The sequence below is a fragment of the Stenella coeruleoalba genome (assembly GCF_951394435.1).
Source record: "Stenella coeruleoalba genome assembly, chromosome: 8".
In the NCBI taxonomy this organism is placed as follows: domain Eukaryota; kingdom Metazoa; phylum Chordata; class Mammalia; order Artiodactyla; family Delphinidae; genus Stenella; species Stenella coeruleoalba.
In genome coordinates, this window is record NC_137154.1 from 33,729,176 (window position 1) to 33,748,553 (window position 19,378).

Sequence of the window (19,378 nt, forward strand, 5' to 3'; positions counted from 1 at the left end):
CTTCCCAGTGCTTTTAGGATAAAGACAAAGCTCCTTATAATATGGCTTCCACAGGTTGTATTAGCCTGGTTCCTCCCTACCAACCTAGCACCATGGCCCTTCACTATCTTCTGTAGCCACAGGAGCTTCTGTTCCCACTCCTGCATTCTCCCGATGCTCCCTCCCACTGCACAGCCCTTACAGAGAACTGTCCTCTCTGCCCTTCCCATAGCTGTTTGCCCAAATACCTCCCAATCCCAGATGACAGATCACTTACCCCCAAACACCACCCCTCAACACTTCTTTATAATTGCTTAAAATCCACAATGTTCAAGGGCTCCTGCTGCCATGTTCCTGTGTGAGATTAACTGATTAGCAACTATCTCCCTCAGGACGGTTTAGTTCCATGAGGAATGGAACAGTGTCTGGTTTTGTTCACCATTTTATCCCCAGCACCTACTGAACAGTATTTACGGAATATTTGTTGGATAAATACAAGTCTGAGTGTAGCTAAGGCATATATTATGTCCAGGGAGGAGCAGGAGAATGGAGTGGTTACAAGCACAAACTTTGGAGCTAGACTGCCTGTGTTTGAATCCTGGACCTTGATTTACTAGTTATGTGACTTCAGGCACGTGAATCAACTTCACCTGTGAAATAATACTAGTGTCTACATCATAGGGTTGCTGTGAGGGATGTATGAGTTTATACGAACAGTTCCTGAAATAATGCCTGACATGTAGTAAGGTTTTCTGTTTTGTTTTGTTTTCTCACAAGATCAACTGTTTATTGATTTTTTTCTAAAATACTATACATTTAAAGAAACTCCTAAACTGAAAAGACTTGACAATTTTTGGTACATCTGTAGCAAAGGAATAAGGATTTCTGCTGGTAAGTTTTCATGACAAGCAGACACACATCCATTTTCCAAGCAAGACATGAATCTCACTGGAAACATTGAATAAAATGCATAGCTTGTGATAGCGGCAGCCATTTCTCCAATGTCTGAGTTACACAAAATAAAGGCTTTCCCTCCCTCCCCTGCCCAGTGATTACAGTGTAGCTTCCTGCCCTGTGATTACAGTGTAGCTTCCTGCCCCTACACATCTGCTCCCTGATGACTAAGGATGCTCAGAAGAGACCCTTGTGCTACAGGGTGAGACCCAGCTTTTGTTTGCTCATGAGGAATAAATATATGTTTGTTAGAAAACTGAAACAAAGAGAAGTTTTAAAAAAATGATATAAAATTCAGCCTGCAGCTTCAATGACCTGTTGGGGATTTTAATGATCACTGAAACACACTGGCAGTCTCAAAAATATTCCTCATTTCCATTTTCATACCTTGCCATCTGGGATAACTATCAAGTTCTTATATTTCTCCCACAAACAGAACTTCCTTCTTTTAGTTCTGTTCCCTCATAATTGTAGTTTTTCAAACTTCAAAAAGCATAGTATAGCTTTTATTCTTTCCTCACCTCTTCCTACTTTGGCCAATAAGTCACCAAACCAGCTCACTGTTATTTTCTAATAAATATGTATTGAAATGTCCTGCCCCTTTCAACGTAGTATTGACACTCTTACTTTAAATCCTTTAATATCTCATGTATGAACAAATGCAGAAACTTCACAAAATATTCTTCCTATCTTTAACCTCAGATCTTTCTAACACAATCTGCACATCATCATCATATTAATCTTTCTAAATTTAATGGTTTCAGTCTCCAGCTCACTGTCTACCAAACAAGGATTCAAATGCTTAAGCCTTGCAGCTATCAACTTAATCTGTCCATCTACAAAAAGTTCTCCCCATATACTCTTCACATCAATCAAGTTGGTCTATTCACCATCCCCAGAATATCCTTACATGTTTCCAACTTCAATATTTGGTTCATTAACCACGAATTTACATTGTATTTGCTTTTTCTCCGTGTTCATCTATTTGCACCAGGTCTGGGCAATTCAAATTCTAGTGCTTCCATGGAAACTTCTCTAAGCACTCCGACAAACTGACTTTTCTTAAAAAAAAAAAACCCAAAAAACTACTGATCTAACAGTTTAAAACTGAAAACCTTTTAAGGACTTATGGCAATTAAGGCAGCCCCCTGGCCCCTTATTCATTTGCTTATATTTTTTCTTGAGCAGAAATGAAAGGATTAGTGTGACAGGGAGCCCACAGTACCCATAACCCTTGGGCACCCATGGGGGTATATTGCATAGTATGTAGGAACCCATGATCTTTCCTCAGTCTGCCTCTTCCCCTGCCTTTTCAGCTGTAAAATAAAGCACGATCATCTACCCATTTCTTCATGTACAAAATCCTGGGCCAATCTCCCTAACCATTCTATCTAATTCATCACCAAATCCTGCCAAGCCTGCCAAGTGTATATCCCAAAACCACTTACTTGTTTCTAGTACTACTGCTACCATCTTAGGCTAAATTGTCATAATTTCTCACCTGACCTGGACAATAGCTTCCTAAGTGGGTCCTCAGTTCCATTTTCACCTTTCCTAATCCATTCTCCACACTGCTAATGTTATCTTTCCAAAAGACTTGATCATGTTCCTGTTCAATGGTATAATATTGTTCTTAAAATAGATGACAACAGGGCTTCCCTGGTGGTGCAGTGGTTGAGAGTCTGCCTGCCGATGCAGGGGACACAGGTTCGTGCCCCGGTCCGGGAAGATCCCACATGCCGCAGAGCGGCTGGGCCCATGAGCCATGGCCACTGAGCCTGAGCGTCCGGAGCCTGTGCTCCACAATGGGAGAGGCCACAGCAGTGGGAGGCCCGCGTACCGCAAAAAAAAAAAAAAAATAGATGACAACATCCAACAAAACTTAGCGCTGGTCTCACCTCTTGATGCTCTAGTATTACATTCTAGTATCCAGACACTCATTTTCCTTTAGTTCCTCAAAGTCATCCTGCACCTCCACATTTAAGGGTTTTCATATGCGCTATTTTCTGTATTTAAAACACTCAGTGTTCCCTCTCTACCTGGCTAATGCCCATTCCTACCTCAGAATTATAGAAAAATCTTTCTACAAGACTAAGTTAGGTCTTCCTCTTACTTACTCATGTACTTAGACTTTCCCATACTTAGTCATAACACAGCTGTAATTCACTGTTGACTTCATTATGAGCTTAAAGTTATTCTCCCTTCCCTGCTACTCCACAAGTTACCTTGTCCTGCATATTTTAGGCGTCCAATAAATATTTATTGAATAATTGATAAAATGTCATCAATGTAATATATGTTATGGTGATAAAAGTTTGAGAACCATTAGTATATATCATTTATTGAGCACTTACCATTGATATCTGTATTTTTATATGTTCATATTTTATTTTCTTAACTAGACTGTAAGCCCTTTGAGAGGTGACAGTAATGCTTTAATCTTCTTCTTTTTAGTTATCAGCATCTTGAACACAGTTATCACTCAGTAAATATCTATTTGTTGAAAAATCTAGAACAGCATCTTTAAATGATACTTTATATAGGGTGGTTAGGAATGGCCTCAGCCAAGGGATGACATCTGAACAGAGATGTGAAGGGAGTGAGGAACAAGTCATACATGCATGTGAGGAAGGACTACCCTAAGAAGCTAGAAAAGCAAGTGCAAAGGCCCTGTGGTAGGTGGAACCTGCTTGTTGGGTTCAAAGAACAGCAAAGAAGCTAGTATGGCTGCAGCAAAGTGGGGTGAGGGGAAAGTCATAGGAAATTATATCAGATAGATAGCTGGGGAACAGAGCATATAGTGCTTATAGACTTAGAAAGATTTCAGACTTTTCCTGCAAGTGAGTCAAGTTGCCATTGAAGAATTTTGAGCTAGGAGTTGACATGATATGACTTAAGTTTTAAATTATCTGATGATTTAATCCATGTAAAAAACTTACTTACTGACCTAGAGTAACTACTTAGTAAATGGTTGCTTTATTATCATATCACATGGTATTCAGTTAGTCTGAGAAAAAAGATCAGACATTTACGTTTCAATCTTTAAACAATGCTTAAATATAGCAAATATGACAAATAGAATAAAATGTGGTGGTGTTGCTCTTATTAAATTATTAACATAATAAATAAATATAATTATATTATAACAATATAAATTATAATAATTTATAATATAATTGATACATGTATATTTATACATATGTAAATGTACATATGAATTGCTACATTATTTCTTATATGGAGCAGTGATGCTAGCAAGGCATTCTTTAGACAAGCAGCCTAAACTGGAGTGAAATTAGACATGACTAGCAAAGTAATATAAACATCAAATGCATACTAGACAGCTTCATGCATGATATGTAATGCATTTTCAAACTGCTAAGTGAAACAATAGAAGGTATTCATGTAGTCAGCCCCTAAAAGCTTAAGATACAGTTGAAAAGCTCTATATACTGTAAACTCAATTACCTCATCTAAAAAACATTATGCCATTAGCCTGTAATATACCAGTACCACATACCTTGGACCACACACACATCAATATGGTGAGCACTTATATTTTAAATCACCAAGCAATCCCTAGACATGTTTAAATTAAAAAGAAACTCTTTTCCCCTGATTTTCAGTCCCTTAAAAAAGGCTCTTGTTATAAAATCTGTGGATGTTCTTCATTAAGAAATGGCATGCATAATCATTATTGATTTGTTTAAATGACCAGAATTTCTCCAAAGCATTTAGTAACAGCTCATTTTAAAATGATTAATTTTCTATTTTCCATGTGGTGAGAGTGACTTTTCTTGACATAATATTCTATACCCACAGAGCTTCGAAACAGCAGTGACCACAATTAGTGCTATCAAATATCATGAAAACACTTCCCCAGTTATACTCCTTTAACAATCTTGTCTTGCCCATGTGCCTGCATGCAGTTAAATGCAGTATGTAAGCGTGTAAGGGGAAGAGATGATGTCATCATGGAAAAATTTGATCAGGTTTGCTTTTATGCTCAGGGGGCAATGTTCTGCTGGTGCTATGAAATCATGTAGATGAAAAATGTGTGTGTGTGTGTGTGTGTGTGTGTGAGCCTCCTTCTTCTAATCCAAAATTTGTTTTAATTTTTTTCACGTTTTCTGGAATTTCAATTCAACATGTTTTATTTTTAGTCTTATGTTTCATATGTCTTTTTTTTTTTTTTTTTTGGCGGTACACGGGCCTCTCACTGTTGTGGCCTCTCCCATTGCGGAGCACAGGCTCCGGACGCGCAGGCTCAGCGGCCATGGCTCACGGGCCCAGCCGCTCCGCGGCACGTGGGATCTTCACGGACCGGGGCACGAACCCGTGTCCCCTGCATCAGCAGGCAGACTCTCAACCACTGCGCCACCAGGGAAGCCCTCATATGTCTTTAATGCAGCCAACATTTACACTACTAAACAATAGCTTACACTTTGAACTTTTGAAACGGTTTTCAAAAACACTTTTGAAGGAGAGTCCTTTATCAGCAGGTCCACATAAACTTGTAGGCTCTGAAACTTTTCAAATTTCTAGATTAAATGCTGCCACCTGGCCTTTCTCCTTCTCCCCCCTCACTCTGGATTTTGGGGATTCTCAGCAGAGCATTAGAATAGGGCTAGAAATACCCTCTCTCACATCTCTTAGCACAAAGAGCTCATCAGAAACAAACTCCAATGTGAAAAGAACATTAGAACTTGGGGAAAAAAATGACTTGCTTTTGCTCATGTTAAAAAGGTCAGCAGCTACTGGTCTACAACAAGTAAGAAAGAAGGTAAACATAATAGTAATAAAATTTATTTTACTCTCTTGCAATTTGAGGGAAATTCTGAAGTAATTCTGATTCTTGTCATTTGCTTCCTTTATGTAAAAACCTTACTCAAACATGAGTGCTTGTCACAAAGGTTAATTCTATGCTTTGTACATGGTTATTTTCCATTTGGCTATACAAGGATCTATACACTTGTCCAAATAATTATAAGTATGTAAAGCCAAAATGTAGTTGAACTTCTAATTCCATCTACAGATAATTGAACAAACTTTATACTGTTTTTAGTAATTTTCCCAAAGAACCTCAGCCTGCCTTTCTAGACACTGGCTTGCTCTACTACCCACCAAAAGAATTATACAATAAGAGGAAGATTGACAATTCTTCTATGATTCATTGAGAACAATCAAATGAGAATAATTTAGATTCTGACTTTGTAGTAATAAAAAGTAAGATTAAACAACGTAATAATGTATGGGTACTAGACATGGTCAAATGAATGTACTAAAATCCACTTAAAAACCATTGCAATAGGCCCATATAAGTGCACACTGGGCATTCAAGTGTGTGTACAGCCATTATTTTACAAAGCAGGTATTATTATTTTTAATTTGTATACCTTTGATCTAGGAATTAGATGAGACATACTCAAAATAATGTTTTTAAAACTATGTGTATGAAAACTTTTCAGTATATATTACTATATGTTTTAAGTTCTATTCTAAATTTAGCCACATAATAAAATATTGCCTTTCTCTTTTTTAATCTGTGACTGCTTAAAATTCCTTTCTTCCAAATCATTTTGTATGCTTGATCTGAACATCTATGTACTACCACCTACATATATTCTCCCTGATAGAGAGTAAACTCCTTGAGTAGACTGTGTCTTTGTCACACCCATTCTCACCACCAACAGGCAGGCACATGAATATACAGAGCAAATAACATCACCTCCTGCTCCTAGCATATACTCATCAATCATCTAACAAATGTCAAAATGACATGTACAAGTAGGGCTCAATTATTATGAAATATTTGTAGTTCATAATATTCTATATTATTAAAGATTGATAAAATGATGAACTTGTTACCCTTTAATGACTTTTATATTTTCTTTTTGAGCTATCCACTGGTGAATAAAATAACACATTTTTTGGAAAGCTAATAGCAGTATTTATTGCTCATGTTCCTAAACACTGCAATTTTCTGATTCCCTCCTGCAGTTTTACAGAAACTGTACTTTTACCTTGGTCGTTAAATAGTGTTTTGGTAGATGACTAATTAGGGGCTGAGAAGAAACAATAGTTCTTCTATTCTCATTTCACTCACCAACTATTTTATTGGGCAAAAGAGGCAGTTACTGGGAAAAAGATGTAAAAAAAGAAAAGAAAGAAACATGGTGATTCCATCTTTACGGCTCCTTCAGTAATTGAAAAACACAACCCTTAATTGCTGTAACAATACCTCATTTCAGGTCAGAACTATCTCTTGAGAACCTATTCCATGAAAGGCCCTACAATTTTTCTTCTTCCTAATTCTCAATGGTGAGCAAATTCATAAAACTACTGGTTATCACTCATCTCATCCTTATTTTACAGGAACTGTGGCAAACATTACAAACAGTCCTTGAAAAGTAATCCCGAAACTAAATAAAACATTTGGATATTAATATGATCATTTCTGTCATCATTTTTTTTACCTTTAGATAATGCTCTGAACTCAAATAATAAATGTATCATGTGACTATCTAATAACATCTACAATTACCTAAATGACCGACCTCCTCCAGCATTCATTTACTAACTAGTTTAGACCTCCACGGTCTATTGCTTCAGCCAGTCTCTTGTCAGTACTTTTAATGTCCTCAGATCCTTGTTCTTCCCCTGCACCACCCTAAAATTCTCTAATCTGTTTTCTCCATTACTTAAAAAGTCAACTTTGTTCCATATGATTTTGCACATCAAAGACTTCTGAGCTAAGCAAAACCAGCAGAGGGAGGAATTTTCAAGTCGATAAGAATAAAAATCTTCAGGATTAAAAATCGTTTCATAACAACATCTGGATCTACAAGTAAATGTCTGCATTGGTCAATTTATTCACTCATTCATTTATTTATTCATCCAAAACATGTCAACTGAGCACCTATATGCCAGCTATTATGATGGACTTACATGTGAATAGAACACAAACCATGCCCTCAAGGATCTTAGAGTCTAGTAAAGGAATAAAGAAAGAATAAGACAAGAAAACAACTAAATATAACAATAGGGTACACGTGTTCTGAGAGATGAGAGCCAATTTGTAGACCCTGAGCCCAGTGAATGAAAGGAGTGCTGATCTCAAGTCTTTACTGTAAAGCTTCCTTCTTATAAAAGAGACCTCAACTGTTTACTATGCATTAGGGAAAGGGAAATGCCTTGTGGGGACCAGGTGATAGATGGATATATGACCTTAGTCCACATTACACTATGACTATTGTGCCTTCCAGAATGTGTATTTGGCATGGATATTCTCAGCAACTGTCAGAATTTTTATTACCTGATACAGGGAATAAATTCATATTTGACAGAAGGAATAAAATATCACAATTTTGAAAAAATCAGAGATTCACACTACTATCAATGACTCGAACATTGCAAAGAAAGTAATTTCCATCATATCTCCATTCAATTCAAGGCCATATATAAGACAGATGGGATGCAAAGAACTGTGGGGAAATTATAATGAAGTAACAGTTTCAATCATAGTTGTTCCAGATGTGGTCTTTTCATTGAAGTATATGAACAAATATCCTGGTACTTGGCATGCATCTACTGATATGGAAGATGCAATTTTCTTAATCCTAATAAATAGAAAAATCCAGAAGCAGTTTACATATACTTGACAAAAATAACAGAACACTTACTATCCTGCATCTCAAGCTCCAGCTCTGTGACATAGCCTACAGGGACTATGGGGATTTCAACATCCCACAAAATACCAAACTCTTCTACTATATCATGATATTTTGCTGATTTGATATTGAAGAACAGGAATAGTAGGCAAACTAGATGAGTTCATAAAATACACGCATTCTAGTGGGTGTAAGATAAACCCTATGAGAATCCAGGAAGGGGGCTTTGCCAACTAAGTAAAGTTTCTGGGGCCAGTAGTGGAGGCTATGTAGGAACGTTGCCTTTTTTGTAAAGGATATCTTGTAAGTGTTCCTAGCTTGCTATGGTTGTTTGATGGAGGTTGAATCCCTGTCTCGGGATACTAATGACCATGAAACTTGAACAGTTTATAATGAACTTAGCTCCAGATAATTAACTTGACCATATTTTTAGTTGTGCCCAGCGACACTCTATCATGGAGTAGAAGTGTAACATATGGAATTAGTTCAATCAGTCCTGAAGATCCAGGTAAACTCCACAAGCACATCATTCACTTCCTATCCTGCTCACTTTTCACACTACTTTTTTTTTCTCAGCCTGCACAGAGTCCATATCAAGTCCCCTATGACTAGCTGACAAAGGGTGAAAAAAAGTCAAGAAGCTTTTTATATCATTCTACATTTTATGTATGCTATTCTATAAATGTTATTATTCTATAACATTTACTGCTATAGCGTTTAAGCCCCATTTAGGTATATCCCTGTAATATGGTATAGAACAGAAGAAACTGCCAATGATAAAAAGATTAACCAAGACATTTCATTGTCTCTGAGCTAGAGAAGTCGGGACAAGAGAATTTAATTTTATACTGGGGAATAATTTATTTTAATATATTTAAAACTTGAAGATATTTATAATTTCTTTTAATTCCTAGGAATTGGACTTTATCACTAACTTTCCTATTTTTTTCATCTCTCCTCAATCCCAGGCCGAGAAATAACCCATCAAAAAAATCATTTATTTCCATATCATTCCACCTATATTCCCTCCCTCTCATCGTGATTCACTCTGTTGGTTTAATCTTGGCAATACATTTGCATTTCAAAATCATGGATTTCTTAAGGAATATACGATTATTTTAGTTGCACGGCTAGATACAAACACCTGTAGATTAATCACAGCTGAGATTTTCTTTTCAAGAAAAACCTTTTACCACTTCTACCATACTTGTTCTGTCAGAGACACCAGCAGTACACACAAATTTCTGGATTTCTCTGAATTTAATCTTGGTAAGACGTTCTCTCAACAGAATGTGCTATTGATTTTTGAGGGGAAAAACTCTGATCTTTATGTCTTATTTAATTCCTGGATGGCACAACATCCTGAGGTACTGCTATCTCACAGCTCAGAGAACTAGGTTTTCTTGATGGGCAAACATACTATGGGCCTTCTATCTGACTAGGATGTTCTTTCCCACAAACAAGGGCTGGATTCTACATTTAGATGGTGAATGTTCAGTTCCTTCCTTAGAGCATAATGTAGCATTCTACTAAGTAACAGAACTTCTTTTTTTTTTTTTCTTTTCCCTTCATGTACTTCAAACCTGATCTAACCACCCAGAGCTCTTTGAAGTCAAAGGAAACTCTGAACCCAGGGAAACTCTGATGTCTGGGGCAGAGACTCTTAAGATAAATGAGACAAACAGGAATGTTAGGAGAAAAAAAGAGGTTGAATCCTTTGAGTATTTTGCACCATGTTGATGCCCCAGTGGTTCAGAAAATCGTGTACACAAATCAGCAAGTCATGATTGGGAAAAAGAACAGAGTAATTATACAATAGCAAGTGAACTCTCTAGACCAGGATATGAAAGTTCATACAACAATGTAACAATTATTTTGTCTTGACTGGAGACGCCAAGTAACTAAGGGTCAAAAGGCATAAAACCTAACCTTGAACTTATCACTTGTTTTGGTTTTCTCATCCCAATAGGATATTGGAAAGATTAATAGTTTAGATTTTTGCCTTTAAAGTTCCTCAGCTCTGGGAATATTAATATTTATATTTATAATAAATTGATTGTATTATGGTACATATAAAGTAATCAAAATCAAACTACAAATTAAATTGCTGCACCCTGGTCTCAAATACTTGTAACCCAACTATGGCGTAACTCTGTGAAATCTCTGCATTGCTTCCATGCAAAATGAGAAAGTGCACAGGCTAAGATTAACTACTTAAAGCTAAGACCATAGAGAGGCTATTTTTAAAATTGATCCATTGATGCTTGGAAAGAAAGAATCATAGGATATAATTTATTTTCATTCAGGGTATTTTATCAAGTCAGAATAGGCTATGAGTCATGCATTTATAAATAAAATATTAAATATGTAAACTGTCTAACATATTTATTAAATTTACTTGCAAATATTAATAGTGTTTAAATCACTCTTAACACAGACATACTTCACACATACCAGACATAACTTACTCGCTCTAAAGTATTTACACAGCTGTAAAATCCCCAAATTAACTATCAATCAGGAAAAGTAAAAATATTGCTATGAGAACAAGAATATGAGATTTAAGCAGCTGGAAAAGAATTACAAAGGACTTCCTATAATGTGACTTTAGATGAGATCAAGTTGGCCGTTGATTTTTTTTTTAAGTAATATTGTTTTAACATCTTTCTAAACATAACAGTTTCACTAATTCAGCAAAGTAATTGGCCAACTCATCTATCTTCACCACTATTGTTCCTAAATTTCAAAACGCCCAGGTGGAAAATAATTACTTACATACACACATAAGCAAACAATATTGTGATCTTAATATTGTAACCTCCAATTTGAAAGTCTCCTTTTTTCCTAAAGGAAACAGTCAATGTAAACTCAACTACGTGGGTCTTAGAAAATCTATTCTGGTTTAAATTTAGATTTAATAATAACAAAATATTGTCGAATATCATATAACAGCTATTTCTGTTTATAGACAAAGGTGGACTGAAGACCATGACTCTTGAGAAAATTATATTTATGAACAATAATAGCCATGAAGATATTAGCCATTTGGCTTTTCATCTTTTGAAATTTCTCATAAAATGCAAAAAGAAAAACTAGCTGTCTTTGCATTTTTCATAAAGTTAAGCACATGCTATTTTGATTTAAGCTGCACTGGAAGTAAGTTGTGAAATATATGAATTTTGCCAAGGACACAGAAGGCAATTTAGTCAAGAGTAATTGTGTCAACTTCTAACTCAGAGTAAATTTGATTTTTTGAGCATTGAAAGTTAGGTCATAGTGGGTTTTTTAAAACCTACACTTGTTTAATAATGATGGTTGAATTTTTATACTAAAACATTTATCATAGTCAAAATATTACTTGAGTTTTTTATTCAATTAAACAAATGGCTTAGGGTCAATAAATGAAAGGAAAATTTCTTTTGTTTCTTTTTATGTTTTACAGTTTTATTATAAAACTAATATAATTTGAAATAAATGTTTCAAAGGAAACAGCTAGCAAATTCCTGACTCATACCTATCCTCAATATTACATATTACTATGGAGATCTGGGGCAAATGTATCAATACATATATTTGCATAGAGTAGCTATCCCATTAACTATAAACTTTTACAAGGTACTTATTTTTTTCTTCTAGTTTCCTCTAGTTAATCTAAAATTCTCATCAGGGTCTCTTAACTCAAATGCATGAGAGGTAATATTTACCAATAGTCTTTTTTGTGTAATGCTCTTTGGCAGGCATAGAGGCATAATTATTAATCCTATTTTAAAGATAAGAAAACTAAGGCTCAGACACATCCACTCAATAGATAGTAAAACTAGAACCCAAGCAAAATGTGTTCAACATCAAAGCCTTTATGCAATAGACTAGTGCTTTGTGGGCTGTCTTACACTTGACAGTCTTATAATTCTCTTCAGGGATCTTAACTTCTGTTTTAAAAAGCAAAAGTTGACAAAATAAACAAAATCAGAAAACTGTGCCTTAGTAGAGTTGTTTATTCTTTGTTACTAGGAAGGATTCAAGATCTTAATATGGAGGCAATGAGCTCTCTTTCCTCAACAATAAATAATACAAACAGAGGTTGCAGGACCTATACAAGCATTATTAAGATAATGCTTTCAAAAATCTGGGCACAACCCTTTTTCTTCCCTCTGTTAATTATTTTAGAGTGAATTTTCTATGCAAATTGTCCTCCTACTATGCATTATGTTTTCCCATTAGTGAACTGAAGTAAAAGCCAGTTACATTACAATGGAGGACACAGCAGAAGAAAAATCAGTTTCCTAACAGTCCTAACATTGTCTGCATTTTCATAAGCGATCTCTTCGTGTCTAAGCTACGCATAGTGAACCAAAGTGAGAGAGCATTAGACTTGGAAAGAGGACGTCTACGTCAAGTTCTTGCTCTGTCACTTACTAGCTGCCTGATCGTTCATAAATCATTTAGTCTGCATCTAAATGCAGGAAAACAAAAAATGAACTCAATGGTTCCCAAACTTTGCTGCACATCAGATTCACCTGCAGAGCTTTTTAGACATCCCAATCCCCAGGTCCTTCTCCATGGGGATTAAATCAGAATGTTCAGGTAAAGGAGCCAGGCCTCATAGTTTTTAAAGATCTTCAGGTGATTCCTCTGCACAGCAAGGTTTGGGAGCCAATGAGTTAATTAACATTTTCACAGAGCTTCTTTTATTTTTTAAATTTTTAAATTAAAAAAAAAATTTTAAACATCTTTATTGGAGTATAATTGCTTTACAATGGTGTGTTAGTTTCTGCTTTATAACAAAGTGAATCAGCTATATGCATACATATATCCCCATATCCCCTCCCTCTTGTGTCTCCCTTCCACCCTCCCTATCCCACCCCTTTAGGTGGTCACAAAGCACCGAGCTGATCTCCCTGTGCTATGCGGCTGCTTCCCACTGGCTATCTATTTTACATTTGGTAGTGTATATATGTCCATGCCACTCTCTCAGTTTGTCCCAGTTTACCCCTCCCCCTCCCCGTGTCCTCAAGTCCATTCTCTATGTCTGCGTCATTATTCCTGTCCTGCTTTTAAGATGGAAAAAAAAATGAAGAGGCTTTGTATGTTATGTAATACTTTACAGAGCAATATAAAATATTATCCCCAAACTAACTACAGTGTTATAAAAAGAAACCCATTGTTTCAGGGAGCTTTATCTTTTGTTTAGATTTTAGTTCAGTAATCATAAAGAAATCTGACATAAATAATAAGTTTTACTTTTTTTTTGCCAGAGTTGCAGAAAGTTTAACAGCTTTTCCTTTTACATTTAAGCTGTCTTCAACAATATTTTAACCTCATTTTTTCTTACCTCTTTTTCTTCTGTCTAAAATTAAGTAAAAAAAAATAAAATTAAGAAAAGTGTCATCTACCTTGTTCCTTTCAAAAAATATCAAACACCACACTTTTATTATGTGTTTATAATAACCAGGAAAAATATTAGAACAATGTGCAGAAAGGAAATATGAGCAGTCAGAAAGAAAATAATTTGTTCAAAGTTACTTAGTACTTAAGTACTTAATACTTAATACTACTTACTTAAAAAGAGCAAAATATTACACACTCCAGATATTTTGTTCCAGTATTCAGTCTTAATCTATCTGGAAACAAAGACCTATTCAGTAAATCTTTCTTGGCCAGATTTTGTTCGTTGCCTGATGACATAAGTTATTTCTCTGTTAAAATTTTAATCAATAGTTCAGATTCAACCAGTTTATATACAGCATTTGTTTTGTATTAATACCATCAACTTCCATAACCTTCTATTTAATTAGACGTATTGAAAGGATTATGTAATTTATGTAATTAGAGTGCAAACAACACATTACCTAATTAAAAAGCACCCTCTGTGTTTCATTGTTAATAGAGGACTTAATGCATCCATTCACAACAAAATCCTCAAACTCAATTCATAAGCTACTACAAATGCAATCCACCATCTGACAGCGACTGATTTTGCCTTGGGATCTTTTACCTTGGCGGGCTTGTTAGCATCCATGCTCTCTTTGAATTTCTCCTGCACAGTTTCTACAAGTTGACAGAGCAAGGCACCATTATCCAATTTCTCCATAAAAGTTTCTGCCGTAATCTCCTTCCCTGAAATAACAAAAAGAAGCATTATAAAAACACAATCATTCCCCAACCCAAATGTGACATTCATGCCAACATATGCGGTTTTTATCACCAAAATTCCAATTCTAGCTGAGTTACATATCTGAGATAGGAAATCACTGGAAAGAATGGTTTCTTTGGAATTTTACGTTTTTCAGTTACTTTGGCCTGTAAGGCAAGAGCATAAAGCGAAACCGGTATTTTGTGTTGTGTATATGTCTTTCATCACAAGAACTCCATAGCTCCCCTTTAATATAAAATAGAGCCATAGTATATCAAAAATCAACCACCACTGGCAATTTTAAGAGTGTGGCCAATGCATAAAACCACATCTCTATGGGCTTCCCTGGTGGCACAGTGGTTGAGAATCTGCCTGCCAATGTAGGGGACACGGGTTCGAGCCCTGGTCTGGGAAGATCCCACATGCCGCGGAGCAACTAGGCCCGTGAGCCACAACTACTGAGCCTGCGCGTCTGGAGCCTGTGCTCCGCAACAAGAGAGGCTGCGACAGTGAGAGGCCCGCGCACTGCGATGAAGAGTGGCCCCCGCTCGCCGCAACTAGAGAAAGCCCTCCCACAGAAAGGAAGACCCAACACAGCCAAAAATAAATAAATTAAATTAAAAAACAAAAACACACATCTCTAAATTCCATTGAGTTTGTTTTCCTGATGAAGATAATACAGGTAAAATTAATGCAAGTAAGAAACTCTCTATAAGAAAACACTGCCCCTCTAACCACTCTTCCCCTTCCTGATGCAGTGCTTGAACTGTGGAATTATTAGGTTCAGATCTCTCTGCTTTTTTTTTTGTCTCCTCACAACCACTCACAGCTTCAATTACTGCTCTTATGAACGTGATTCACAGTTGTCCATCTCTGCCATTTTACTGGTTAAAAGTTATTTTTCTTTCTTATATGCTCCCAAAGTATATTTTCTTTCTTCTTTTTTTTCTTTTACTTTGTAACAGCTTTATTGGGATATAATTCACACCCCTTACAATTCACCTCTTTCAAGTGCATAATTCAATGACTTTTAGTATATTCACAGAGTTGTGCAATTACCACCACAGTCAATGTTAGTACATTTTTATCACTCCCCAAAGAAACTGTACCCTTTAACTATCACTCCCGATGGCTCCATTCCCCACCCCCCCAGGCTCTATAAAATTATTAATTTCTTTTTTGCATGTTCCTGAAAACTCCTTTCCCTAAGCTCTCTCCTTTTCCTGGTGTTGTAATTCTCTAAGTTTCAGAATATTTTATTTCCCTGTCTTAATTTCCTATAACTTATTAGTCACAAGTCCTGTAGATTCATGCTTCCTTCTGCTTCTAGAACCATAATCTTAATTTAAAAAATTCATGGGGGCTTCCCTGGTGGTGCAGTGGTTGAGAGTCCGCCTGTCGATGCAGGGGACACAGGTTCGTGCCCTGGTCCGGGAAGATCCGCGGAGCGGCTGGGCCCATGAGCCATGGCCGCTGAGCCTGCGCGTCCGGAGCCTGTGCTCCACAACAGAAGAGGTCACAACAGTGAGAGGCCCGCGTACCGCAAAAAAAAAAAAAAAAAAAAGTCATGGTCTGATACCTAAACTCTAGCAGCAAGAACAACGGTTAGTCCTCGTATCCTCAACGTCTGCCTCCAGAACATACCATAATCACTGCTAAAATTAATATTGCTAAACACCACCCTCACTGAGCCAATCTTCATCTTTACTGCATAGTCCCTAATCTTCTCCTCTACGTAAAAGATGAAACAAACCCGCTTTAACCCAATATCCAAAGTCCTCTCATATGCCGCTAATCCACCTTTCTATTCTAGTTTGCTTACACCCTGCTCCTTGGTCTGCACCCTGCCTTCCTAGTTCCATGGGCAGATCTTCCCGTTTCCACTCCCATGCCTTGGTCCAGGCATGGCCCCTTCCTATAACAGCCCCCTATCTTCTATCTGCCTGGCCACATTCTACTTTCCCTTTAATCAGAAATCCAGAAAGAGATCCTCCCAGTGTACATCAATCTCCTTCCTATATGGTCATACTCAGGAATATCACTCACTCTGGCACTCATCAAACTTCTTCTGTGGCTAATAACATGCTTTGTACAAAGTTCCTGTCATCACCAGTACATTAGAAACCTCTTGAGGTATATTGTTTTGCGTGTGTGTTACTACAGAGGTAAGCATAATGTTACTTACATAGAAGGTACCTAGTAAAACATGTTCAGTGAGTACGTGAATTGACAAATGAAGAAACAAACTCTTGGAAAACTTTGAGAAAATGTTGGGTATTATTTCTGTGAAAAGTAGTTGTTAAAGCAAAAAGAAAAAAAGGAGGTATTTTAAAGTTTTACACTGAGAGTCATAGGATTACCTTTTATCTTAAGAAAAATGCATGCAGCTCAATTCCATGAACACTTAAGATAAATGTAAACCAACTGGAACAACAGATATACTACTGGCTTAAAGTTAAACTCACACTATCTAATATATTTGGTTTTTAAGAAACATCTGTTTGAAATGATTTTTTTACAGTTTGGGGGGAAGGGCAGGTGAAGGAGGAAAAAGAATTACTTTTTTTATGTTCTTTTTTTCCCTACTGGATAGTTCACATTTTAGCCCTCAGTTAGGATAATGACTTCTGCAGGTGGCAAAACATCAGTAGCTCTAAGTACTCGCCACAGAGGTAGCCTATCCAGAGCTATTAGTATTTCAAAATTGTATGCAGCTCAGCTCAATTAAGGAATGAAAGTAATAGTCTCAAGATACAAAAAAGCCAGCACAACAGAATTTGTATTATGCATTCACCATATTGGCTTGCATTTTCTAATGATAATAAGAAAGTTATTTACAAACAAGCATAAAAATAAATATTAGAAATATTTTTTAAATTATCAATTACATTTCAAGGTAAAGAAGGTAAACTTTACCTAAACTGTTGAATGATTCCTTTATAAATTACTTATAAGATTTTCTACATTTGGAAGAGGTCTTTAGGCATTATTTCATTAAGCTACTTGAAAATTTAAAGATTCTATTCATAATGTCAAGTGATGAGATGATTACAATAAATTTACAAGAACTTGTAAATTATAAAAAGAAAAATGGCTTTCATTGAAAAGTCATTAGCAATTTACCAAAAGGAATGATTTTTACTTTTTCTGCATTATACCTGAACAAGTTTTTGTTATCCTCCTTTTCATGAATACTTGAGGAATTTAACATTGAACATCTGTACCTAATGAAAAATATATTAGGTCTCAGCTTTCAATTCTGTATATTTTATAGCTCCAAAAGGTGGGATTTTTTTTTTTTTTTTTTGGCTAAAGCAGACACTATTACATACTTTATGGTTGAAATGTACTGACTCAAATGAAGGAAAAATGCAAGACAGAGAATTTTTTTTAAACCTTCATATGTAACATTTTCCATCCAATGTTTAAGAATCATAAAATATACATTTTAAATGTACTGTATAATTTTAAGAAATCAGTTATAATCCTTATATGGGGTGATATATTATCATACTCTTTATTCTATTAATATTACCAAAAGTATATAAAAAACTGAATATAAAGTTGGCTGAATTTAATCATGACGAATCCATCAGAATAGGCTATGAATTACTAATTACAGTTTCTCAAGTAAAAGCTATACACAGTTCAATCTCTGTCAGGCAGAACCAGATCTCCTTTAATATAAATTGTGTAGCTGGTTTGAGACATTAGACTATAAATGCTAGAAACAGTAGGATTCTAGTAGCATAGAATCATTTCTTCCCCAATCCCATCTTTCCACGTTTTTGGTATATTTAGTGAAAGAAGGGGCAATGAACAGACACAATTAAATCACCTTGGAATGCCGACACATACTGGGTTGTCTTTATTATTGACTTGAAGGTCAACCCAAAATAGCCAAGTCTAGAAAGAATATCTTTACTTACTGGGTTCATAATTGTGAACTTAGATCTTCACATCATCAATTCAGTCATGATTTGCCAGTAGACAGAGATCAGGTGGTTTGGTTAAATATTGTGATTAGTCATTTCCTCTTAAAATATGAGGATACAATGATATGAAATAATCATGTACCTGAAATATTTTGTCAGGTAACTAAAATCAACACACATACTTGTACATACAAGTGTATTCCTCCCAGAAATGTAGGCTTGCCATAATTTCCATAAAGATTATCCCTTTTATCTTCTATTTTGCTAGGAAAGAATGTTTTCCTCCTAGTAAGTTAGCAGTACTACACTCAGTTTCCTAATAATATATAATATCTAATAATGATATTTAACATTTGAGTTCTTACTATATGCCAAGCACTTTACATGTATTCATGTTTTTAATATTTTTACAAAACTGCCAAGTGAGTGCTTCTATTATATCCATTTTACAGATGATGAAATTGATGTATTTAGGTTAAATAACTTGCTTAAGCTCACACAGTGAATCTGACTCTTTAACCCAAGAAGTCTAGGTTTAGAGTCTATGTTTTTAGCCACCACTCTTAGTTAGTTAAATCAATATTTGCTGGATACACAAATGACTATTTTCTCTAACAATGCATTCTCTTGAATGCAGTTGTCTTTTTCTTTTTAGAAAATCTACAGATTTTTTCTCTCTAGAAACTCCTTCAGAAAAAAGCAAAACA

The 19,378-nt window shown here is 35.8% G+C and overlaps 1 protein-coding gene across 1 annotated transcript in view; it reads right to left on the reverse strand.

Annotated features, from left to right (window-relative positions):
• GAS2 (growth arrest specific 2) overlaps positions 1 to 19,378 on the reverse strand; it is a 158,347-nt gene that overhangs the window by 85,487 nt on the left and 53,482 nt on the right. Inside the window, exon 3 of the mRNA XM_079929755.1 lies at positions 14,599 to 14,720. Coding sequence (XP_079785881.1) covers positions 14,599 to 14,720 — 122 coding nt within the window. The remainder of the gene's footprint in view (positions 1 to 14,598; positions 14,721 to 19,378) is intronic.